At 43.7% G+C, this 25,530-nt stretch overlaps 1 protein-coding gene across 2 annotated transcripts in view; it reads right to left on the bottom strand.

The window, feature by feature from the left end:
- Window positions 1–307: 307 nt before the first annotated feature.
- LOC115206734 (chloride intracellular channel protein 5) overlaps window positions 308–25,530 on the bottom strand; it is a 68,219-nt gene continuing 42,996 nt past the window's right edge. For both annotated transcript variants that reach the window (XM_029773968.1, XM_029774015.1), the window contains exons 2-6: window positions 16,631–16,740; window positions 15,421–15,546; window positions 14,617–14,723; window positions 1,687–1,868; window positions 308–1,079 (exon numbers count right to left, since the gene is read on the bottom strand). In XM_029773968.1, the coding sequence (XP_029629828.1) occupies window positions 915–1,079; window positions 1,687–1,868; window positions 14,617–14,723; window positions 15,421–15,546; window positions 16,631–16,740 (690 nt within the window). In that variant the 3' untranslated portion in view covers window positions 308–914. The remainder of the gene's footprint in view (window positions 1,080–1,686; window positions 1,869–14,616; window positions 14,724–15,420; window positions 15,547–16,630; window positions 16,741–25,530) is intronic.

Raw genomic sequence — 25,530 nt, 5'->3', positions numbered from 1 at the left:
TAGTATAATAGTATAGTAGTATAGTATTATAGTAGTATAGTATTATAGTATAATAGTATTATAGTATAATAGTATAGTATAGTAGTATAGTAGTATAGTAGTATAGTAGTATAGTATAATAGTATTATAGTATAATAGTATAGTATAGTAGTATAGTAGTATAGTAGTATAGTAGTATAGTAGTATAATAATATAGTAGTATAGTAGTATAGTATAGTAGTATAGTATAGTAGTATACTATAGTAGTATACTATAGTAGTATAGTATAGAATAGTAGTATCCTCTTAATACACAACAACGTTTCTCCTTGTTTGTTCAAAAGTGTTTTTTTAAATACATTAAAACTTATTAACAAATGATCAAATCAACTCCTCAACATAAGATCTGTCTGTCTCAAATAGAAAGACTACAGCAAAACTATATGAAAATCATCCAAGTGAAGCTCATGATTGTAATGGACCTTTCAACACAGTGTATTATCGATTACAGATCAATACATTAATCAATCAATATATTAGTATAATCAGTAGCCAGATTTTGATGGTGGAATCAGACTACAGCAGGGGAAATTATTAACGAATATCCCTGTGGACTGGCTTCATGGTAAGTGCTGATATGGGTTGGGATTAGGAGTCAAGGGGTTAAAAAAATCAGGCTTGTAGGTTAGAGATCATGGGTTAGAGGTCAGGGGTTAAAAATCAGGGCTAGACGTCAGGGCCTAGAGGTCAGGGCCTAGAGGTCAGGGCCTAGAGGTCAGGGGTTAGAGACTAGAGGTCAGGGGCTAGAGGCCAGGGGCTAGAGGCCAGGGGCTAGAGGCCAGGGGCTAGAGGTCAGGGGCTAGAAGTCAGGGGTTAGAGGTCAGGGTCTAGAGGTCAGGGGCTAGAGGTCAGGGGTTAGAGGTCAGGGGTTAGAGGTCACTTCTCCAGTCTCTTGGCCACATCCAGGTAAGCCATCTCTATCTCGTTGTCGGCAGCGCAGGTGTTGGTGAACTCGTCTCGCGTGTAGGCGTTCTTCAGATAGCGCCACACCCCACTCAGCTCAGACGGAATCTCATAGTTACGATACTTCTTAGCAACCACCTGGTAACAAAACATAGAGAGAACACACCTCACGCTCAGGGAATAGGAACGTCTGTCTGTCTGCGTGTCTGTCTGCGTGTCTGTCTGCGTGTCTGTCTGCGTGTCTGTCTGCGTGTCTGTCTGCGTGTCTGTCTGCGTGTCTGTCTGCGTGTCTGTCTGCGTGTCTGTCTGTCTGCGTGTCTGTCTGTCTGCGTGTCTGTCTGTCTGCGTGTCTGTCTGTCTGCATGTCTGTCTGCGTGTCTGCGTGCGTGTTTGCGTGTGTGTGTTTGCGTGTGTGTGTGTTTGCGTGTGTGTGTGTGTTTGCGTGTGTGTGTGTGTGTTTGCGTGTGTGTGTGTGTTTGCGTGTGTGTGTGTGTTTGCGTGTGTGTGTTTGCATGTGTGTGTGCGCTTGTGTGTGTGTGCGTGCGCGCTGTGTGTGTGTGTGTGTGTGCGTGTGTGTGAGTCTGTGTCTTTTTGCGTGTGTGTGTGTGTGAGTCTGTCTGTCTGTCTGTCTGTCTGTGTTTGCGTGTGTGTGTGTGTTTGCGTGTGTGTGTGTGTTTGCGTGTGTCTGTGTGTGTGTGTGTGTGTGTGTGTGTGTGTGTGTGTGTGTGTGTGTGTGTGTGTGTACCTTGACTATATGTAGTTTGGGCAGGAGGTTGCAGTCAGCCAGGGTGAGGTCGTCCCCATCCAGGAAGCGTCTGGTGGACTCCCTCTCCTCCTCCATGCTGTCTGCATCGATCTCCTCTGGGAGGGGACTAGCCAGGTAGTCATCTAGCTTCTTCAGAGCCTTCAACAGACCCTTCTCCAGGACTAGAAGGGATGGAGGTAGAGAGAGATTTCAGTCAATTTGTCATATAAAGAGAAACCCAGAAAAGGGAGCACATCATATCCACCAGGTGGCAGTACAGGGCAGTACAGGACAGTACAGGGCAGTACAGTCATCTCCATCATATCCACCAGGTGGCAGTACAGGACAGTACAGGGCAGTAAAGGGCAGTACACAGCCAGGTTCCATCTGTGTAGTAGTTTTTACTCTGCTACCCTTTAGTGGCAGCTAACAGTAGGACATGTCTGTAAATCTCAATGAGACTAAACCTGTTAAATGTAAGTGTGAGACACAAGAATAACGTATAGCAACCTACGGCCCATCACAAAACTTCAATGATAACAGTGACAGAGGTAAGGCTATAGGAATGACAATACTATAATGGACATGAACCTTCTAATGGGAGTTGGGCAGGGAGTTGGGCAGGGAGTTGGGCAGGGAGTTGGGCAGCCATGGTTTGCCAGTGCTGTGATACGATAGTGTGTAAAATAATGCATTTGAAGAATGTATCTACACTGTATATTTGTTAGCTAGCTAGCCAGCCACTTTTAGAGGAATGAGTCCATACTTTTCTTTTTCAAATTAACTGCCAATACTCCCGAGTCAGTATTCATGTCATGTGAAGTAATTCCCCTCAACCAGAACCCACAATTTGTGGAATACAAACATTCTTGTCTTTTGACCCCCGTTGTAAAAAAGAGGCAACTTAACAAAACATGCCCAAAAAGCTGCTGTGTTGTTCAATGTACATGTCACCAAGACAAATATCTAGACCTACAATTCGCAATGTTCCCACATAGGGATATCGAGCCTGTGAGAAGAGCCCTGTGGCTTCAGGCTATTCGTTGTGGAAGAGTGGGAAATTGGGAGGACCCGGTTTCCAAGTAGGCTGCAAGTATCTACAGTGCCTTCAGAAAGTATTCATACCGTTTGACTTATTCCACATTTTGTTGTGTTACAGCCTGAATTCAAAATAGACCAAATTGATTTGTTTTCTTACCCATCTATATGCAATACCCCATAATGACAAAAGTAAAAACATGCAAATTTATTGATCATGAAATACAGAAATATCTAATTTACATAAGTATTCACACCCCTGAGTCTGAAGCACCTTTGGCAGCGATTACAGCTGTGAGTCTTTCTGGGTAAGTCTCTAAGAGCTTTCCACACCTGGATTGTGCAACATTTGCCCATTATTCTTTTCAAAACTCTTCAAAATCTGTCAAATTGGTTGTTGATCATTGCTAGACAACTATTTTAAGGTCTTGCCATAGATTTTCAAGTCCATTACGTGTATTTTTTATCCTGAAAAACTTCCCAGTCCTTAATGATTACAAGCATACCCATAACATGATGCAGCCACCACTATGCTTGAAAATATGTAAAGTGGTATTCAGTAATGTGTTGTATTGGATTTTTCCCCAAACATAACACTTTGTATTCAGGACAAAAAGTTAATTGCTTTGTAACATTTTTTGCAGTATTACTTTAGTGCCTTGTTGTAAACAGGATTCATGTTTTGGAATATTTTTATTCAGTACAGACTTCCTTCTTTTACATTTTAGTCATTTAGCAGACGCTCTTATCCAGAGCGACTTACAGTAGTGAATGCATACTTTTCAATTCATACCTTTTGTTTTTTTGTACTGGCCCCCCGTGGGAATCAAACCCACAACCATGGTGTTGTAAACACCACTGCAAACACCACTGCAAACACCATGCTCTACCAACTGAGCCACTCTGTCATTTAGGTTAGCATTGTGGAGTAATTACAATGTTGTTGATCCATCCTCAGTTTTCTCCTATCACAGCCATTAAACTCTGTAACTGTTTTAAAGTCACCATTGGCCTCATGGTGAAATCCCTGAGTGGTTTCCTTCCTCTCCAGCAACTGAGTTAGGAAGGACGCCTGTATCTTTGTAGTGACTGGGTGTATTGATACACCGTCCAAAGTGTAATTAATAACTTCACCATGTTCAAAGGGATGTTCAATGTCTGCTACCAATAGGTTTCCTTCTTTGCGAGGCATTGGAAAACCTCCCTGGTCTTTGTGGTTGAATCTGTGTTTGAAATTCACTGATCGATTGAGGGACATTACAGATAATTGTATGTGTGGGGTACAGAAATGAGGTAGTCATTCAAAAATCATGTTAAACTCTATTATTGCACACAGGGTGAGTCCATGCAACTTATTATGTGACTTGTTAACCTGTTTGGTATAGGGGGCAGTATTGAGAATTTTGGAAAAAATATGTTCCCATTTTTAACTGCCTCCTACACCAACTCAGAAGCTAGAATATGCATATTATTGTTCAGGTTTGGATAGAAAACACTCTGAATTTTCTAAAACTGTTTGAATGGTGTCTGTGAGTATAACAGAACTCCTATGGCAGGCAAAAACCTGACAAGGTTTCAAGCAGGAAGTACCCTGTCTGACAAGGAGTCGTGCGTCTTGCATCTTTTTATTGAAAAGTAAGGATCTTAGCTGTAACGTGACAATTCCCAGGGCTCCAATAGGCTCTCAGAGCCCGCGAAAACCCTGAAGGTTTACGAGGGAGCCTCAGGTTGAAACATATTATCGCCTTTTGTAAGTGGATGCTGAGAGGACCTTTGAATGATGCGCGTGCATGAGTCGCTTCTGAGGAGAAATTTTATTCGGCTGTTTAGGCTCAATGCATACTCCCGGTCGGAATATTATCACTAATCTACGAGTTGAATGGCATAAAAATTGGTTTTAAACAGCGGTTGACATGCTTCGAAGTACGGTAATGGAATATTTAGACATTTTTGACAAGCCAACGCGCCATGCGCGGGACCGTGAAAAAGCATTCTAGAACTCACGAACAAAACGTCGCTGTTTGGATATAACGATGGATTATTTGGGACCAAACCAACATTTGTTATTGAAGTAGAAGTCCTGGCAGTGTATTCTGATGAAGAACAAGCAAGGTAAGAACATTTTTCTTATAGGAAATGTGATTTTGATGAAGGCTAATCTTGCCGGGTGTCTAAATAGCTAGCCCTGTAATGCCGGGCTATGTACTTAGATTATTGCAAAATGTGCTTCATCCGAAAAGCTATTTTAAAATCGGACATATCGAGTGCATAGAGGGGTAATGTATCTATAATTCTTAAAATAATTGTTATGCTTTTTGTGAACGTTTATCGTGAGTAATTTAGCAAACTGTTAGTAAATTCCCCGGAAGTTTGCGGTGGTTATGCTTTTTCTGAACGTCACATGCTAATGTAAAAAGCTGGTTTTTGATATAAATATGAACTTGATTGAACAGACATGCATGTATTGTATAACACAATGTCCTAGGTGTGTCATCTGATGAAGATCATCAAAGGTTAGTGCTGCATTTAGCTGTGGTTTGGGTTTATGTGACATGATATGCTAGCTTGAAAAATGGGTGTCAGATTTTTTCTGGCTGGGCACTCTACTGACATAATCTAATGTTTTGCTTTCGTTGTAAAGCCTTTTTGAAATCGGACAGTGGGGTTAGATTAACGAGATTCTTGTCTTTAAATAGCTGTGAAATAGTCATATGTTTGAGAAATTGAAGTTATAGTATTTCTAACGATTCAAAAATCGCGCCACTGGAATTCCAGTAGCTGTTACGTAGGTACCCCAGAGAGGTTAAAGGAGTTTTCGCTGGAAAATGATCCCGCTAACGGGATGCTATGCGCAAGAGGTTTTAAGCACATTTTTACTCCTGAACTTATTTAGGCTCCTTGACATAACAAAGGGGTTGAATACTTATTGACTCAAGATATTTCAGCTTTTCATTTGTAATCAATTTGTAAACATTTTTTAAAACATTATTGCACTTTGATATTATGGGGTATTGTGTGTAGGTCTGTAAAATAAATCTCAATTTAATCTATTTTAAATTCAGGCTTTAACACAACAAAATGTGGAAAAAGTCAAGGGGTGTGAATACTTTCTGAAGGCACGGTATGTGAGTGGAAAATGCTTAAGTAAGACATTTAACTCGTTTAGTATAGTCTGTTTGTAACTCCACTCACTACTTGTAGCTGTATAGTCTGTTTGTTTGTGTTGTTGGTCTCGGCTAGCTTAAATGATCCGGTCGGTAGTTAGCTAGCACCGTTATGAATAGAAACGTTATGTTATGTTTTTTTAAGTAGTGAGAAAACTCTGGAGCAGGTAATGTAGAAAAGTCCTCTTTAGAAAATGTTGTACTTTTCTTAAAATGTAGTTTTATAATTTACTAAAAACAAGCAGACCAAAAAAAAAATGAGTTTGAAAAAAGGTTGTTTTTTGTTGTTGCTGTGAGCCATTTGGGTAACCAAGGTAACCAGGGGTTGTTTCCCCACTGACTGGGTGTCACGTCCTGACCCTTGTAAGAGGTCATTTCCCATAGTAGAGTGGTCAGGGCGTGACAGGGGGGTGTTTTGGGTGTGTTTTGGGGTTTCTGTTTCATTGTGGGGTTTCTAGATATCTATTTCTATGTTTTCCTTTTCTATGTGTTGGCCAGGTATGGTTTCCAATCAGAGGCAGCTGTCTATCGTTGTCTCTGATTGGAAGCCATACTTAGGTAGCCTGTTTTCTATGTGTGGGTTGTTGATTTTTGAGTAGTGTTTGCCTGCTCTGCGTTATGGCTTTTATTGTTTTGTTATTTAAAGTGGTTGGTGTATTGCATTTGGTTTCACGGTTAATAACAAGATGTGGAACTACGAACACGCTGCGTTTTGGTCCGATCCTTCAGAAAGCCGTGACACTGGGACTGTTTCCCCCACATTCCTTTCAAACAATGCAGTCAATCCACAGCCATACTGTCACGTCCTGACCAGTATAAGGGGGTTATTTGATATTGTAGTTTGGTCAGGGCGTGGCAGGGGGTGTTTGTTTTGTGTTGTCGGGGGTTTTTGGGTATTGTTCTATGTTTTGTATTTCTATGTTCTTTCTATGTTGTGTATTTCTTTGTGTTGGCCTGGTATGGCTCTCAATCAGGGACAGCTGTACATCGTTGTTGCTGATTGGGAACCATACTTAGGTAGCCCTTTTTTCCACCTGTCTTTTGTGGGAAGTTGTTTTTGCACTGCTGTATTTTAGCCTGCACAACTGTTTAGCTGTCGTTCGTTTTTTCGTTTTCTTGTTTTGTGTCGTGTTCTCAATAAAGTAAATATGAGCATTCATGTACCCGCTGCATTTTGGTCCAATCCTTACGACGGCCGTGACACTGGCTGAATCCAGTTGATGATAAGCCTTAGACAGGTCGTAAATGCAACAATTACTGATATTGCATCATAATAGCACTCACAGCTTTCCAATAAATAAATAAATAAATATATATATATATATATTATTTTTTTTATTTTTTTTACATATATTTTAGAGGCTATTTATTCAGAAAATGTATATAAAGCCTGTATAAACTGTATTTATAATTATATGAAAATATTTTTGGCTGACAATTCTATTACACAATTTCTGATATGTCATATACCTTACTTTTATTTTCCTGCATAAGTAAAATCAGGATTATACCTCTACTGCCATTCATTCCAATTAGACCGGTTTGGATTTCTCCCTGACCAATATGGCTGACATTTTCAGCCCATTCTGGAACTTTAAGGGTTAATGACACGTCAAACTCATTCCCCGGAGGGACACATGTCTTTGGGTTTTTCGCTCTGCCTTTGTAGATGAATTAAGGTCACTAATTAGTAAGAAACTTCCCTCACCTGGTTGTCTAGGTCTCAGTAAGGAACTCCCCTCACCTGGTTGTCTAGGTCTCAGTAAGGAACTCTCCTCACCTGGTTGTCTAGGTCTCCCCTCACCTGGTTGTCTAGGTCTCAGTAAGGAACTCCCCTCACCTGGTTGTCTAGGTCTCAGTAAGGAACTCCCCTCACCTGGTTGTCTAGGTCTCAGTAAGGAACTCCCCTCACCTGGTTGTCTAGGTCTCCCCTCACCTGGTTGTCTAGGTCTCAGTAAGGAACTCCCCTCCCCTGGTTGTCCAGGTCTCAGTAAGGAACTCCCCTCACCTGGTTGTCTAGGTCTCAGTAAGGAACTCCCCTCCCTTCTAATAATTTAATGTGAAACTGACAATGTTTTTTAACTACTTTGTAGATATCAAACAAACAAACAATCATAATAACACTCAAAAAATATCAAAATTCACAGTTTATATTACAAAACCAACTTCATAAGAGGTTTTAACAATAGGTTCAATTTGACTCAATAGATGAATGCAGTTCAACGCATAATTAATAGAATTCACAATTTCTTAGTAGTCCAACCGCATATTGCCATCAGATTATAAATCACAGCTGGTATATTGATCGGGATGCATTGTTTCAGTTTCAATGAGTCAATATTTTTGGAGAAAAACCGACGACGAAAGTAAGGCTGGGAATGTCAATACAATCAAACTAGCGAGGGTAAACAAAAGGGTAAACAAAAGGGTAAACAAAAGAAAATAAGAAAAAAAAGGAGGAAATTCAAAAGCTAAATTTGACCTATGCACAAACGTCCTGGGAGAATGCACTTGGAGCGTGAGAGTGTAGAGCACGGTAGTATAGCGTATTGAGAAACACCCCGGCTGTTTTTCTCTCTCTATAACTGAGAGACTATAAATAGGCTGTTTGAGAGACGGTTTGAATCCTAATCAACCCAATCCAATGTGAGTACATCTGTTGCTGTTGTACAGTAGATCATTAAAGGTACAGTACTCTAGCAGTAGATCAATAAAGGTACAGTACTCTAGCAGTAGATCAATACAGGTACAGTACTCTCTAGCAGTAGATCAATAAAGGTACAGTAATCTCTAGAAGTAGATCATTAAAGGCACAGTAATCTCTAGCAGTAGATCATTAAAGGTACAGTACTCTAGCAGTAGATCAATAAAGGTACAGTACTCTAGCAGTAGATCAATAAAGGTACAGTACTCTAGCAGTAGATCATTAAAGCTACAGTACTCTCTAGCAGTAGATCATTAAAGGTGCAGTACTCTAGCAGTAGATGAATAAAGGTACAGTACTCTAGCAGTAGATCATTAAAGGTACAGTACTCTAGCAGTAGATCATTAAAGCTACAGTACTCTCTAGCAGTAGATCTTTAAAGGTACAGTACTCTAGCAGTAGATCAATAAAAGTACATTACTCTCTAGCAGTAGATCATTAAAGGTACAGTACTCTAGCAGTAGATCAATACAGGTACAGTACTCTCTAGCAGTAAATCATTAAAGGTACAGTACTCTAGCAGTAGATCATTAAAGGTACAGTAATCTCTAGCAGTAGATCATTAAAGGTACAGTACTCTCTAGCAGTAGATCATTAAAGGTACAGTACTCTAGCAGTAGATCAATACAGGTACAGTACTCTCTAGCAGTAGATCAATAAAGGTACAGTACTCTAGCAGTAGATCAATAAAGGTACAGTACTCTAGCAGTAGATCAATAAAGGTACAGTACTCTCTAGCAGTAGATCAATACAGGTACAGTACTCTCTAGCAGTAGATCATTAAAGGTACAGTACTCTCTAGCAGTAGATCAATACAGGTAAAGTACTCTCTAGCAGTAGATCATTAAAGGTACAGTACTCTCTAGCAGTAGATCATTAAAGGTACAGTACTCTAGCAGTAGATCATTAAAGGTACAGTAATCTCTAGAAGTAGATCATTAAAGGTACAGTAATCTCTAGCAGTAGATCATTAAAGGTACAGTACTCTAGCAGTAGATCATTAAAGGTAGAGTAATCTCTAGAAGTAGATCATTAAAGGCACAGTAATCTCTAGCAGTAGATCATTAAAGGTACAGTACTCTAGCAGTAGATCATTAAAGGTACAGTAATCTCTAGCAGTAGATCATTAAAGGTACAGTACTCTCTAGCAGTAGATCATTAAAGGTACAGTACTCTCTAGCAGTAGATCATTAAAAGTACAGTACTCTCTAGCAGTAGATCATTAAAGGTACAGTACTCTCTAGCAGTAGATCATTAAAGGTACAGTACTCTAGCAGTAGTCAAGCTACTGATGCTGAAAAGCCTTGTTAGTGCTTCAGACAAAAGCTAATATTTCACTTAAAACATTGTTGTTGTTTTTTAAATTCATTTCCACGTTTTTTTTTACCCCCCAGAAGGTCTGATAACAGCACAAGTCCTGCCACCAAACATTACTGTGCATTAGAACTATTTGAAATGGCATAAAACATGGATGTCAATGGCAGCTCCTTTTAACAGCTAAGCAACAGGCATGGGACCAACTGTAAAAAAGGTATTACATTTACATGACTAGTTTATGAACTATAAATTGATTTAAATATGCATACATTTCAGGAACCCTGATACACAGTCAAGATGCTTCAGACAGTATTACGGGGAGTGTGGGACAGAAGTGGGACAGCATTATTACCATTGTGATAGAAGTGTGGCAGAAGAAGTGGGACAGCATTATTACCATTGTGATAGAAGTGGCACAGCATTATTACCATTGTGATAGAAGTGGGACAGCATTATAACCATTGTGATAGAAGTGTGGCAGAAGAAGTGGGACAGCAAGCCCAGGGGGCGGCATTTATATGCCCCCAAAAGAAAGATTTAAAGGTCCGATTAGGAAGGGAGAGTTGGTGTTTGCTCAGATGTGCCTAGGACATTGAACTCATCATTACATCTGGTTGGCAAGCATGTGAATGGTTTGTGTACAGATTTTGGGGGATGGGTGAGGGTTTGTTAGAAGTCAGTAAGGCTCTTTTTAATGTTCTTAGTAGTACAGGATTAGGTTATTCTTAGTGTTTGTTTCTTTATTAATTTAGTCTGGAAGCTGTGATTGACTACACACTCCAGTCCAGTAGATGGCGGCATTTCGAGAAGTGGAATTGTTTCGATTTTTTTTGGTGTTTCCGCCTCACAGAGGAAGTGGGCTCTTTGAGTCACGTGGCTCAGGGCTCAACTTGTGGTGTGCTTTGCGCCCTGGAGCAGGATGATCCAAAAAGGGGTGATCAGTGGTATTGTATTTGGTATTTTATCAGGATCCCTATTAGGTGTTGCAAAAGCAGCAGCTACTCTTCCTGGGATCCACACAAAACATGACATAATACAGAACATTAATAGACAACAGCTCAAGGACAGAACTACACAGACCTACAGAATTTCAGCACACTTATAGGGAAGGACACTCAACAAGCACAGAAATTACACAAATGACTGATGATTGGCTGAGAGAAATTGATGATAAATTGATTGTGGGGGCTGTCTTGTTAGACTTCAGTGCAGCTTTTGACATTATTGATCATAGTCTGCTGCTGGAAAAACTTGTGTTATGGCTTTACACCCCCTGCTATAATGTGGATAGAGTTACCTGTCTAACAGAACACAGAGGGTGTTCTTTAATGGAAGCCTCTCAAATATAATCCAATTAGAATCAGGAATTCCCCAGGGTAGCTGTTTAGGCCCCTTGCTTTTTCAATTTTTACTAACGACATGCCACTGGCTCTGAGTAAAGTCAGAGTGTCTATGTATGCGGATGACTCAACACTACACGTCAGCTACTACAGAGACTGAAATGACTACAACACTCAACAAAGAGCTGCAGTTAGTTTCAGAGTGGGTGGCAAGGAATAAGTTAGTCCTAAATATTTATAAAACTAAAAGCATTGCATTTGGGACAAAACGTTCACTAAACCTTAAACCTCAACTAAATCTTGTAATAAATAATGTGGAAATTAAGCAAGTTGAGATGACTAAACTGCTTGGAGTAACCCTAGATTGTAAACTGTTATGGTCAAAACATATTGATGCAGTAGTAGCTAATTTGGGGAGAAGTCTGTCTATAATAAAGCGATGCTCTGCCTTCTTAACAACACTATCAACAAGACAGGTCCTACAGGGCCTAGTTTCTACCTTCTTAACAGCACTATCAACAAGGCAGGTCCTACAGGCCCTAGTTTCTACCTTCTTAACAACACTATCAACAAGGCAGGTCCTACAGGCCCTAGTTTCTACCTAATTAACAACACTATCAACAAGGCAGGTCCTACAGGCCCTAGTTTCTACCTTCTTAACAACACTATCAACAAGGCAGGTCCTACAGGCCCTAGTTTTATCACACCTGGACTACTGTTCAGACGTGTGGTCAGGTGCCATAAAAAATGACTTAGGAAATTGTCTCAGAACAGGGCAGCACGGCTGGCCCTTGAATGTACACAGAGAGCTAATATTAATAATATGCATGTCAATCTCTCCTGGCTGAAAGTGGAGGAGAGATTGACTTCATCACTACTTGTATTTATGAGATGTTCAATGCACCAAGCTGTCTGTCTAAACTACTGGCACACAGCTCGGACACCCATGCATACCCCACAAGACATGTTCTAGGGGTTAGGGTTAAGAGTAGGGGTCAGGCTATGTGCCCTACCACCCCAGGGGTATGCACAATGCCGTCTGGGAATACACCAAATAAAAATGTGATTTACGTTTAAAAAAAATAATATATACATATTTTTTTCCGTTTTGTTTTCTTCACATTTTCAAACACTCCATTTATATTTTCCAACGGGGCTATACATTTGGGTGAGGTTTTTCTCCTCACCTGAGTCGCCTCGTTTCACTGCCAAAAATAAAATTAAACCATCTAGTGTTCAGTGAAATAACAACACAATGTCAAATACAGATAGCCTAGTCAAATAATTAACATCCAATCACATTAACCGTTACTCTCTCGCGGGAATTCCTCTAACAGTCCATATGTAGCCAAACGTAGCTGCTGCTCGTATTGGTATCTGTACTGATGACGCAAAATCCATGACAGGGAGACATAGTGGAGTGGTAACGCACGTGCAAGCAGTTGCTCCCAACGCCACTTGGGTAACTGCAGCATCCACCGAGAGGCTCTCGCTGCCAAGGGAATGCCTGACAACTTGAAAGACGTTTTGGACACTACAGTGAAAATGGTTATGTTTGTTAAAGCAAGGCCCCTGAACTCTCGTGTATTTACTGCATTATGTAATGATATGGGCAGTGACAATGTAACGCTTTTACAACATACAGAAGTGCGCTGGTTATCAAGGGGCAAAGTATTGACACGTGTTTTTAAATTGAAAGATGAGCTTAAAGTTTTTTTTACTGACCATAATTTTCACTTGTCTGACCGCTTGCAAGATGACGAGTTTCTCACACAACTGGCCTATTTCTCGCCTGAATTATCTGAATTTAGGATTACAGGGACTCTCCACAACTATATTCAAAACTGAGGCTATGATTAAGAAGTTGGAGCTCTTCTCTGTCTGCATTAACAAGGACAACACACAGGTCTTTCCATCATTGTATGATTTTTTGTGTGCAAATTAACTCAAGCTTACGGACAATGTCAAACATGATATAGCGAAGCACCTGAGTGAGTTGGGTGCTCAATTACGCAGGTACTTTCCCGAAAGAGATGACACAAAAAACTGGATTCATTATCCCTTTCATGCCCTGCCTCCAGTCCACTTACTGATATCTGAACAAGAGATCCTCATCAAAATTGCAACAAGCGGTTCTGTGAAAATGTATTTTAATCAGAAGTCACTGCCAGATTTCTGGATTGGGCTGCGCTCAGAGTATCCTGCCTTGGCAGATCGCGCTGTTATTAAGACCCTGATGCCCTTTGCAACCACGTACCTATGTGAGAGTGGATTCTCGGCCCTCACTAGCATGAAAACTAAATACAGGCACAGACTGGGTGTGGAATTTTTTTTACGACTGAGACTCTCTCCAATACAACCCAACATTACAGAGTTATGTGCATCCTTTCAAGCACACCCTTCTCATTAACCTGTGGTGAGTTATTCACTATTTTTGATGAGCAAATAAGGTTTTATATGTAAGATTGTTAAATAAAGAGCAAAATTATGGATTCTTATTATATTATTATTTGTGCCCTGGTCCTATAACAGCTCTTTGTCACTTCCCATGAAGTGACACCCATTCTTATGTTTAGTAAATGTATCATATAGTGTGTGTGTGGCAGGCTAACAATGCCTGCAAAAAAACGACATTTGAGAGTGCGCTGACCCTGGTGCTAGAGGGGGGACTGTAAAAAGATTTGGAACCACTGGTCTAGGGTTAAGGGTAGGGGTCAAGGGTTAGGCTATGTGTCCTACCTCCATTAGCTTGGTGTTCTAGGGGTTAGGGTTAAGGGTAGGGGTCAAGGGTTAGGCTATGTGTCCTACCTCCATTAGCTTGGTGTTCTAGGGGTTAGGGTTAAGGGTAGGGGTCAAGGGTTAGGCTATGTGTCCTACCTCCATTAGCTTGGTGTTCTAGGGGTTAGGGTTAAGGGTAGGGGTCAAGGGTTAGGCTATGTGTCCTACCTCCATTAGCTTGGTGTTCTAGGGGTTAGGGTTAAGGGTAGGGGTCAAGGGTTAGGCTATGTGTCCTACCTCCATTAGCTTGGTGTTCTAGGGGTTAGGGTTAGGGTTAAGGGTAGGGGTCAAGGGTTAGGCTATGTGTCCTACCTCCATTAGCTTGGTGTTCTAGGGGTTAGGGTTAAGGGTAAGGGTCAAGGGTTAGGCTGTGTCCTACCTCCATTAGCTTGGTGTTCTAGGGGTTAGGGTTAGGGTCAAGGGTAGGGGTCAAGGGTTAGGCTATGTGTCCTACCTCCATTAGCTTGGTGTTCTAGGGGTTAGGGTTAGGGTTAAGGGTAGGGGTCAGGCTGTGTCCTACCTCTATTAGCTTGGTGTTCTAGGGGTTAGGGTTAGGGTTAAGGGTCAGGGGTTAGGCTATGTGTCCTACCTCCATTAGCTTCAGGCTTGGTGTTCTTGATGTACGCTGAGAACTTGGCAAAGATGTTGTTTCCAGCTGTGTTAGACTCTCTCTGCTTGGCTGCCAACTTAGGGTACCTGCAAGAGGAAGACACAGAGATACAGTCAGATACAGGAACACAGAGATACAGTCAGACACAGGAACACAGAGATACAGTCAGACACAGAGATAACAGTCAGATACAGAGATAACAGTCAGACACAGAGATAACAGCCAGACACAGAGATACCAGCCAGACACAGAGATACCAGCCAGACACAGAGATACCAGCCAGACACAGAGATACCAGCCAGACACAGAGATACCAGCCAGACACAGAGATACCAGCCAGACACAGAGATACCAGCCAGACACAGAGATACCAGCCAGACACAGAGATACAGTCAGACACAACCAGACACAGAGATACAGTCAGACACAACCAGACACAGAGATACAGTCAGACACAGAGATACAGTCAGATACAGGAACACAGAGATACAGTCAGACACAGAGACAGTGGAAAACACCTAGATCACAGTATCATCTATTGGGCTGTATTCAATAGATATATATAATGTAGCGTGCTGGATCAGGACTCGTACTGACGCTACTTTGGGTGGTGCGTATGAAGCTGAACGGTACAGAGGATTTCAGTGTAGATACACATTGTGGTCGGAGAGCTAGCTGCCTGTGTACAAGTTGACATCGTCGGCTGGAGAGAGAGGACGTACTCCTAGGAAGATGTGTGACATTGTGGTGTTGTATTAATACAGCGTGATACTGTAGCCTTACTTGGGCGGAGCCAGTACATCCTCCAGGAACTCTTCTATCTTGTTGATGTCTGTCTTCACCTCTCCGTTAAATGTCAGGAAAGGAGGATGGGTCCCTGGGGCTAGGTTATGGAGGTCTGCCGGCTTCCTATTGGTCAACAGAGAGATAGAGTTACTTCTAATTGGAGCAGAGAGGGACAGGGTTAGTGCCTATTGGACAAAAGAGAGTCCAGGGTTACTTCCTATTAAAGCAGAGAGAGACCAGGGTTACTTCCTATTGAAGCAGAAAGAGAGACAGGGTTACTTCCTATTAAAGCAGAGAGAGACCAGGGTTACTTCCTATTAAAGCAGAGAGAGACAGGGTTACTTCCTATTAAAGCAGAGAGACCAGGGTTACTTCCTATTAAAGCAGAGAGAGACAGGGTTACTTCCTATTAAAGCAGAGAGAGACAGGGTTACTTCCTATTAAAGCAGAGAGAGACAGGGTCACTTCCTATTAAAGCAGAGAGAGACAGGGTTACTTCCTATTAAAGCAGAGAGCGACAGGGTTACTTCCTATTAAAGCAGAGAGAGACCAGGGTTACTTCCTATTAAAGCAGAGAGACAGGTGTCTAAATGGAAGTTTGATTGAAAATCCCAACTTGTGACATAAATCTGAGCTGATGTAGCATGACTACTACTACTGAATCACCTGGTTGTCATGTCTGTCCCTTTCCTCAGTGGATCAGACACCTGGGAGTGTTACCAAGGTGACACTGTCCCTTTCCTCAGTGGATCAGACACCTGGCAGTGTTACCAAGGTGACACTGTCCCTTTCCTCAGTGGATCAGACACCTGGCAGTGTTTCCAAGGTAACACTGTGCCTTTCCTCTGTGGCGGTGCCTACTTAGGACACAGACCTAAAGCAGTGTACCTCTTCAGCCCCTGTCCCTTAACCCCTAACCCTGACGTACCTCTTTAGCCCCTGTCCCTTAACCCCTAACCCTGACGTACCTCTTTAGCCCGTCCCTTAACCCCTAACCCTGACGTACCTCTTTAGCCCCTGTCCCTTAACCCCTAACCCTGACGTACCTCTTTAGCCCCTGTCCCTTAACCCCTAACCCTGACGTACCTCTTTAGCCCCTGTCCCTTAACCCCTAACCCTGACGTACCTCTTTAGCCCCTGTCCCTTAACCCCTAACCCTGACGTACCTCTTTAGCCCCTGTCCCTTAACCCCTAACCGCTGGCATACCTCTTGAGGTCGACTGTGGTGACATTGAAGACCACTCCCTTCAGCCACAGGATCATGAAGAGACGCTGGGAGAACGGACAGTTACCGATACTCTCTCCATCACTACCCGCCTAGAGAGAGAGAGAGAGAGAGAGAGAGAGAGAGTGACAGCATTATCATTAGCAGAAGACTCATACATTTCCTCAGTGAAAACAATGTACTGAGCAAATGTCAAATAGGCTTTTTTACCAAATTACCATACGACAGACCACGTATTCACCCTGCACACACTAATTGACAAACAAACAAACCAAAGCAAAGGCAATTTGGCATTAGGGTCTGCTATACAAATTAATGGAAAGTGCTGTTGGGGGAAAACATATGACATTATAAAATCCATGTACACAAACAACCAGTGTGCGGTTAAAATTGGCAAACAACACACACAATTCTTTCCACAGGGCCGTGGGGTGAGACAGGGGTGCAGCTTGAGCCCCACCCTCTTCAACATATATATCAACGAATTGGCGAGGGCACTAGAACAGTCTGCAGCACCCGGCCTCACCCTACTAGAATCTGAAGTCAAATGACTACTGTTTGCTGATGATCTGGTGCTTCTGTCCCCAAACAAGGAGGACCTACAGCAGCACCTAAATCTTCTGCACAGATTCTGTCAGACCTGGGCCCTGACAGTAAATCTCAGTAAGACCAAAATAAGGGTGTTCCAAAAAAGGTCCAGTTGCCAGGACCACGAATACAAATTCCATCTAGACACCGTTGCCCTAGAGCACACAGAAAACTATACATACCTCGGCCTAAACATCAGTAACTTCCACAAAGCTGTGAAGGATCTGGGAGACAAGGCAAGAAGGGCCTTCTACGCCATCAAAAGGAACATAAAATTCAACATACCAATTAGGATCTGGCTAAAAATACTCTAATCAGTTATAGAACCCATTGCCCTTTATGGTTGTGAGGTCTGGGGTCCGCTCACCAACCAAGAAGATTGGGATAAACACCAAAATGGGATAAACACCAAATTGAGACTCTGCAAACAGAGTCCTGCAACAATATCCTCTGTGTACAACGTAAAACACCAAATAATGCATGCAGAGCAGAATTAGGCCGATACCCGCTAATTATCAAAATTCTACAACCACCTAAAAGGAAGCGATTCCCAAACCTTCCATAACAAAGCCATCACCTACAGAGAGATGAACCTGGAGAAGAGTCCCCCTAAGCAAGCTGGTCCTGGGGCTCTGTTCACAAACAGACCCAACAGAGCCCCAGGACAGCAACACAATTAGATCCAACCAAATCATGAGAAAACAAAAAGATAATTACTTGACACATTGGAAAGAATTTACCAAAAACTGAGCAAACTAGAATGCTATTTGGCCCTAAACAGAGAGTACACAGTGGCAGAATAGCAGCCCACTGTGACTGACCCAAACTTAAGGAAACATTTGACTACATACAGACTCAGTGAGCGTAGCCTTTGTCACGGTTGTTGTAAGGAGAGGACCAAAAGGCAGCAGGGAAGTGTATACTCATCTTCTTTATTAGGACAAAGAAGGAAAAACCAAAATAAACACGTATACCAAAAACGAACTGGACAGTCTTGTCAGGCGCACACACACACACACACACACACACACACACACACACACACACACACACACACACACACACACACACACACACACACACACACACACACACACACACACACACACACACACACACACAAAAAAAAACAGCAAAACAAGAAACAATCCCCCACAAACACTAAACCAAACACATACCCATATATAGGACTCTCAATCAGAGGCAACTAGAAAGCACCTGCCTCCAATTGAGAGTCCAACCCCAATTAACTAGACATAGATATACAACTAACCAGAAAGAACATAGAAATACTAACACAGAACATAACCCCAAAACCCGGAACTAACTAACCAAACACCCTACTAAATTAACCACCACCCCGAACCACATAAACAAAATACCCTCTGCCACGTCCTGACCAAACTACAATTACAAATAATCCCTAATACTGGTCAGGACGTGACAGCCTTGCTATTGCAAATGGTTGCCGTAGGCAGACCTGGCTCTCAAGAGAAGACAGGCTATGTGCAACACTGCCCACAAAATGAGGTGGAAACTGAGCTGCACTTCCTAACCTCCTGTACGTAGACATAATATGACATTTGAAATATCTTTATTCTCGTTAGTGGCGCAGCGGTCTAAGGCACTGCATCTCAGCGCTACAAGTGTCATTACAGACCCTGGTTTGATTCCAGGCTGTATCACAACTGGCTGTGATTGGAAGTCCCAAATAGAAATGCATAATTGGCCCAACATTTTCCGGGTTAGGTCTTGGCCGGGGTAAGCCATCATTGTAAATAAGAATTTGTTCTTAACTGACTTGCCTAGTTAAATAAACTTTGGTCAGTGTTTTTTCACTTTTATTTATTACCTATTTCACTTGCTTTGGCAATGTAAACATATGTTTCCCATGCCAATAAAGCCCTTAAATTGAACTGGAATTGAGAGAGAGAGAGAGAGAGAGAGAGAGAGAGAGAGAGGGAGAGAAGGAGAGAGGGAGGTGAAGGGGGAGAGGGAGAGAGAGAGAAAGAGGGGGAGGGAGAGAGGGTGAAGGGAGAGAGCGAGAAGGAGGGGAAGGCGAGAGAGAACAGGGGAGAGAGCGATGAGGGGGGAGAGAGAGAAGGGGGAGAGAAGGAGGGGGAGAGAGAGAAGGAGGGGGGAGAGAGAGAAGGGGGAGAGAGAAGGGGGAGAGAGAGGGCGAGAAGGGGGGAGAGAAGGAGGGGGGAGAGAGAGAAGGAGGGGAAGAGATAGAAAGGGGAGAGAGAGAGAGGAGGGGAGAGATCAGGTATCTCACTGTGTGTGTGTGTGTGTGTGTGTGTGTGTGTGTGTGTGTGTGTGTGTGTGTGTGTGTGTGTGTGTGTGGAGTTTCCACAGCGGTGGAAACTAACCCAGTCACCTGACACCATGGACTGACTGAATTATGAATACTGATTCCATTACCTGCTTCACTGACCACAGAGATACCTTTACATAGCAATGGACTGGGTATGGAACTAGGGGTCCACAGGGCTGGGTGTGGGGCTAGGGGTCCACAGGGCTGGGTGTGGGGCTAAGGGTCCACTGGGCTGGGTGTGGGGCTAGGGGTCCACAGGGCTGGGTGTGGGGCTAGGGGTCCACTGGGCTGGCTGTGGGGCTAGGGGTCCACAGGGCTGTGTGTGGGGCTAGGGGTCCACAGGGCTGGGTGTGGGGCTAGGGGTCCACAGGGCTGGGTATGGGGTTAGGGGTCCACTGGGCTGGGTGTGGGGTTAGGGGTCCACTGGGCTGGGTATGGGGCTAGGGGTCCACTGGGCTGGGTATGGGGCTAGGGGTCCACTGGGCTGGGTGTGGGGCTAGGGGTCCACTGGGCTGGGTGTGGGGCTAGGGCAATTTAATACCTACTACCCTGTTCCTGCAGCTATCCAGTACTCTGTATGCCATGGGCTCTCCTACCCTGTTCCTGCAGCTACCCAGTACTCTGTATGCCATGGGCCCTCCTACCCTGTTCCTGCAGCTACCCAGTACTCTGTATGGGCTCTCCTACCCTGTTCCTGCCCAGTACTCTGTATGCCATGGGCTCTCCTACCCTGTTCCTGCAGCTACCCAGTGCTTCATTTGGGAAACCAAGTGAAATCTGTTTCAGGAATGTCGATAGTAACATGTTTTCACAACTAAACATATTTCATTAAACTATTGGCATCACCTCTCTCTGCACACTGGAGAAAGGAATGAAAGAGAGAGAGGAGGAGATGTAAACGCACAGTGGTGAGATATTCTGTAGCTGAAGCTAACGTGTCAGACTATTAATTATGAAAATATAAACAATGTCCTGTTACTAGGCTATTCAAAATAAATACAAATGAAATATAAGTGTAGGCTAGCTCTGTAAGTTAACCCTGCCTCAGTGAACCAACAGCATGGCCTAGAGCTATACAATCTAAATGTTCTGGATAGATGTTTTGGAGCGTAGCGTAAGGTAACCGGTCCATCCTGTATGGATAATAATACAGTCCACACATAAAGGTGATTGCTAGTGTGTTTAACTTCGGACTATAGGCTAGATCAATTATGTACCAAAGACATCTTTGGGGCGGCAGGGTAGCCTAGTGGTTAGAGTGGTGGACTAGCAACCAAAAGCTTGCAAGTTCAAATCCCTGAGTGGACAAGATACAAAGCTATTGTTCTGCCGCTGAACAAGGCTGTTAAACCCTAGGCCGTCATTGAAAGTAAGAATTTGTTCTTAACTGACTTGCCTAGTTAAATAAAGGTTCAAATAAAAAAAATCTTAAATTAGATATTTGTTTCTTCCATTGATGTCAGAGTGGTTATGAATGACTGGGTTTGTCCAAACTTTTGACTGGGACTGTATATGAAGTGTAATACCGTAATTACATGTCAACTCTATATCTGACGTTGGTCCAGGTGTCTTCTTGTTTTAAGCCCACAACAATGTGTGTGAGGTGTATACTTTCGTTTCGTAGTAGATTTATTTTAAGACTAACAAGAAAAACTCTGTGTGACCCTGATTTAGCTCACTGCAGTAAAAAGGTTCATGAATTTGACTAGACTGTAAACTTTAGCTTAATAATATTTACTTAGACAGAATTTGTGTAGGGTTAGGGCTAGCATCCACTGGTTGGTGTGAGCAGGACAGTATGGTCAGTTCAACGTCTAGTTTTCATTTACATTTGGTTGAGTTGTCAACTAACTTCGAATTCAACGTGAAATCAACAAAACATTTCACCATGTCACCATGGATTTAGGTTAAAATAAATAAAGTGAAAACAACATTGATTCAACCAGTTTCTGCCATGTGGGTGGAGGTCAGGCTAGCTAGCTAGTGTAGTATGGGGTGTGGAGGTCAGGCTAGCTAGCTAGTGTAGTATGGGGTGTGGAGTTCAGGCTAGCTAGCTAGTGTAGTATGGGGTGTGGAGGTCAGGCTAGCTAGCTAGTGTAGTATGGGGTGTGGCGGTCAGGCTAGCTAGGGGTGTGGGGGTCAGGCTAGCTAGCTAGTGTAGTATGGGGTGTGGAGGTCAGGTGTGGAGGTCAGGCTAGCTAGCTAGTGTAGTATGGGGTGTGGAGGTCAGGCTAGCTAGCTAGTGTAGTATGGGGTGTGGCGGTCAGGCTAGCTAGCTAGTGTAGTACGGGGTGTGGTGGTCAGCCTAGCTATCTAGTGTAGTATGGGGTGTGGAGGTCAGGCTAGCTAGCTAGTGTAGTATGGGGTGTGGAGGTCAGACTAGCTAGCTAGTGTAGTATGGGGTGTGGCGGTCAGGCTAGCTAGCTAGTGTAGTATGGGGTGTGGTGGTCAGCCTAGCTAGCTAGTGTAGTATGGGGTGTGGAGGTCAGGCTAGCTAGCTAGTGTAGTATGGGGTGTGGAGGTCAGGCTAGCTAGCTAGTGTAGTATGGGGTGTGGAGGTCAGGCTAGCTAGCTAGTGTAGTATGGGGTGTGGAGGTCAGGCTAGCTAGCTAGTGTAGTATGGGGTGTGGCGGTCAGGCTAGCTAGCTAGTGTAGTATGGGGTGTGGTGGTCAGCCTAGCTAGCTAGTGTAATATGGGGTGTGGAGGTCAGGCTAGCTAGCTAGTGTAGTATGGGGTGTGGCGGTCAGGCTAGCTAGCTAGTGTAGTATGGGGTGTGGAGATCAGGCTAGCTAGCTAGTGTAGTATGGGGCGAGGCTAGCTAGCTAGTGTAGTATGGGGTGTGGAGGTCAGGCTAGCTAGCTAGTGTAGTATGGGGTGTGGTGGTCAGCCTAGCTAGCTAGTGTAGTATGGGGTGTGGAGGTCAGGCTAGCTAGCTAGTGTAGTATGGGGCGAGGCTAGCTAGCTAGTGTAGTATGGGGTGTGGAGGTCAGGCTAGCTAGCTAGTGTAGTATGGGGTGTGGTGGTCAGTCTAGCTAGCTAGTGTAGTATGGGGTGTGGAGGTCAGGCTAGCTAGCTAGTGTATTATGGGACGTGGAGGTCAGGCTAGCTAGCTAGTGTAGTATGGGTGTGGAGGTCAGGCTAGCTAGCTAGTGTAGTATGGGGCGAGGCTAGCTAGCTAGTGTAGTATGGGGTGTGGAGGTCAGGCTAGCTAGCTGGTGTAGTATGGGTCGGGGTGTGGGGGTCAGGCTAGCTAGCTAGTGTAGTATGGGACGTGGAGGTCAGGCTAGCTAGCTAGTGTAGTATGGGGTGTGGAGGTCAGGCTAGCTAGCTGGTGTAGTATGGGTCGGGGTGTGGGGGTCAGGCTAGCTAGCTAGTGTAGTATGGGACGTGGAGGTCAGGCTAGCTAGCTAGTGTAGTATGGGTGTGGGGGTCAGGCTAGCTAGCTAGTGTAGTATGGGTCGGGGTGTGGCGGTCAGGCTAGCTAGCTAGTGTAGTATGGGGTGTGGAGGTCAGGCAAGCTAGCTAGTGTAGTATGGTGGTGTGGTGGTCAGGCTAGCTAGCTAGTGTAGTATGGGGTGTGGAGATCAGGCTAGCTGGCTAGCGTAGTATGGGGTGTGAGGGTCAGGCTAGCTATCTAGTGTAGTATGGGGTGTGGGGGTCAGGCTAGCTAGCTAGTGTAGTATGGGGTGTGGAGGTCAGACAAGCTAGGGGTGTGGGGGTCAGGCTAGCTAGCTAGTGTAGTATGATGGTGTGGCGGTCAGGCTAGCTAGCTAGTGTAGTATGGGGTGTGGAGGTCAGGCTAGCTAGCTAGTGTAGTATGGGTCGGGGTGTGGCGGTCAGGCTAGCTAGCTAGTGTAGTATGGGGTGTGGAGGTCAGGCTAGCTAGCTAGTGTAGTATGGGTCGGGGTGTGGTGGTCAGGCTAGCTAGCTAGTGTAGTATGGGGTGTGGAGGTCAGGCTAGCTAGCTAGTGTAGTATGGGTCGGGGTGTGGCGGTCAGGCTAGCTAGCTAGTGTAGTATGGGTGTGGGGGTCAGGCTAGCTAGCTAGTGTAGTATGGGGTGTGGCGGTCAGGCTAGCTAGCTAGTGTAGTATGGGTTGGGGTGTGGCGGTCAGGCTAGCTAGCTAGTGTAGTATGGGACGGGGTGTGGCGGTCAGGCTAGCTAGCTAGTGTAGTATGGGGTGTAGGGGTCAGGCTAGCTAGCTAGTGTAGTATGGGGTGTGGGGGTCAGGCTAGCTAGCTAGTGTAGTATGGGGTGTGGAGGTCAGGCTAGCTAGCTAGTGTAGTATGGGGTGTGGAGGTCAGGCTAGCTAGCTAGTGTAGTATGGTGGTGTGGCGGTCAGGCTAGCTAGCTAGTGTAGTATGGGGTGTGGAGGTCAGGCTAGCTAGCTAGTGTAGTATGGGTCGGGGTGTGGCGGTCAGGCTAGCTAGCTAGTGTAGTATGGGGTGTGGAGGTCAGGCTAGCTAGCTAGTGTAGTATGGGTCGGGGTGTGGCGGTCAGGCTAGCTAGTGTAATATGATGGACCACTGTATCTGATGAGCCACTGTCTCTCTGTACCATGCTGACTAGACTGTATGCCAATGCCCCCCCCCCATTGATGCTGTAGTGAAGCTTTTGTGTATGCGTGCGTGCGTGTGTGTGTGTGTGTGTGTGCGTGTGTATGCGCGTGTGTATGAGTGTGTGTGTGTGTGTGTGTGTGTGTGTGTGTGTGTGTGTGTGTGTGTGTGTGTGTGTGTGTGTGTGCGTGTGTGTGTGTGTGTGTTGAAGCTTCTACGAGTGTATTGTTGTTGCTGAGTTCTATGGGTCCTGTGGTAACACAATACACTGCTGATCATAATAGACAGTCAACATCTAGAACACCGAGGACAATAGAGGGACAGTGACAGCAGGACAGAGGACTGACCTAATACACTGAACTTCTACTATGCAAACACTTAATTTGCTCACTGCGTCAATTTTTAAAACGTTTTAGTTTATTTTCAGGTTTAAAAGGCTTCCAATAGTTTGTAATTTCCACTTTTAAATTTCAGACTTGATTTTTTTTTTCTTCCTTTTACTAAAAATGTATCCACCGCTATAAATGTATAATCCACATAATTATTCACATTTCCTGTTGCTGCAGGATTATTTTCCTGCTGTAGGAGACTGGCTCAAACTGAGATCCTACATCTGTAGGGCTTTCCTTGACTAAACTGATCAAAGGGGTACAATACAAAGCAGGATCAAGGAGTTAGGAGTCAGCTAACTTGTCTAAATACTGAGCTTTTTTAGGAACCAGAAAAGTAGTACTTATTTTGGGGTTATTGATCCTGTTTTGTATACTGAACAAAATTATAAAACGTGACATGGAACAATGTCACGTCCTGGCCAGTATAAGGGTTAATTGGTATTGTCGTTTGGTCAGGACATAGCAGAAGGTATTTGTTTTATGTGGTTAGGGGTGGTGTTTTTCTAAAAAGGGCATTTGATTTAAGTATTCCGGGGTTTTTGGGCACTGTTCCTTGTTTACGTATTTCTATGTTGATCTAGTTAGTTGTATGTCTATGTTTGGTTAATTGGGGTGGACTTCCAATTGAAGGCAGCTGTGTGGTGTTGCCTTTGATTGGAAGTCCTATATTAGTTGGGTGTGTTTGTCTGTTTAATTGTGGGAGATTGTTTCGTGTTTAGTGTGTGTAAGCCTAATAGGACTGTCAGTATATCGTGAGTTCGTTTTTTGTTATTTTGTATATTCATTTTGAGTTTATTACATGTTCAAAATGAACTATATCAACTCTGCTGCATATTGGTCATCTTTTTCCGACGATGATTTCGCTATATCGTCAAACGACGAAGAAATCCCTGACAAACAATTTCAAAGATTTTACTGAGTTAAAGTTCATATGAGGAAATCAGTCAATTGAAATTAACCCATTTGACCCTAATCTATGGATTTAACATGACTGGGAATAAAGATAGATAGATATACAGTGTACTTGGAAAG

This window comes from Salmo trutta, chromosome 1 (genome assembly GCF_901001165.1).
Source record: "Salmo trutta chromosome 1, fSalTru1.1, whole genome shotgun sequence".
NCBI lineage: Eukaryota > Metazoa > Chordata > Actinopteri > Salmoniformes > Salmonidae > Salmo > Salmo trutta.
This window is presented reverse-complemented; position numbering and strand designations above follow the sequence as displayed.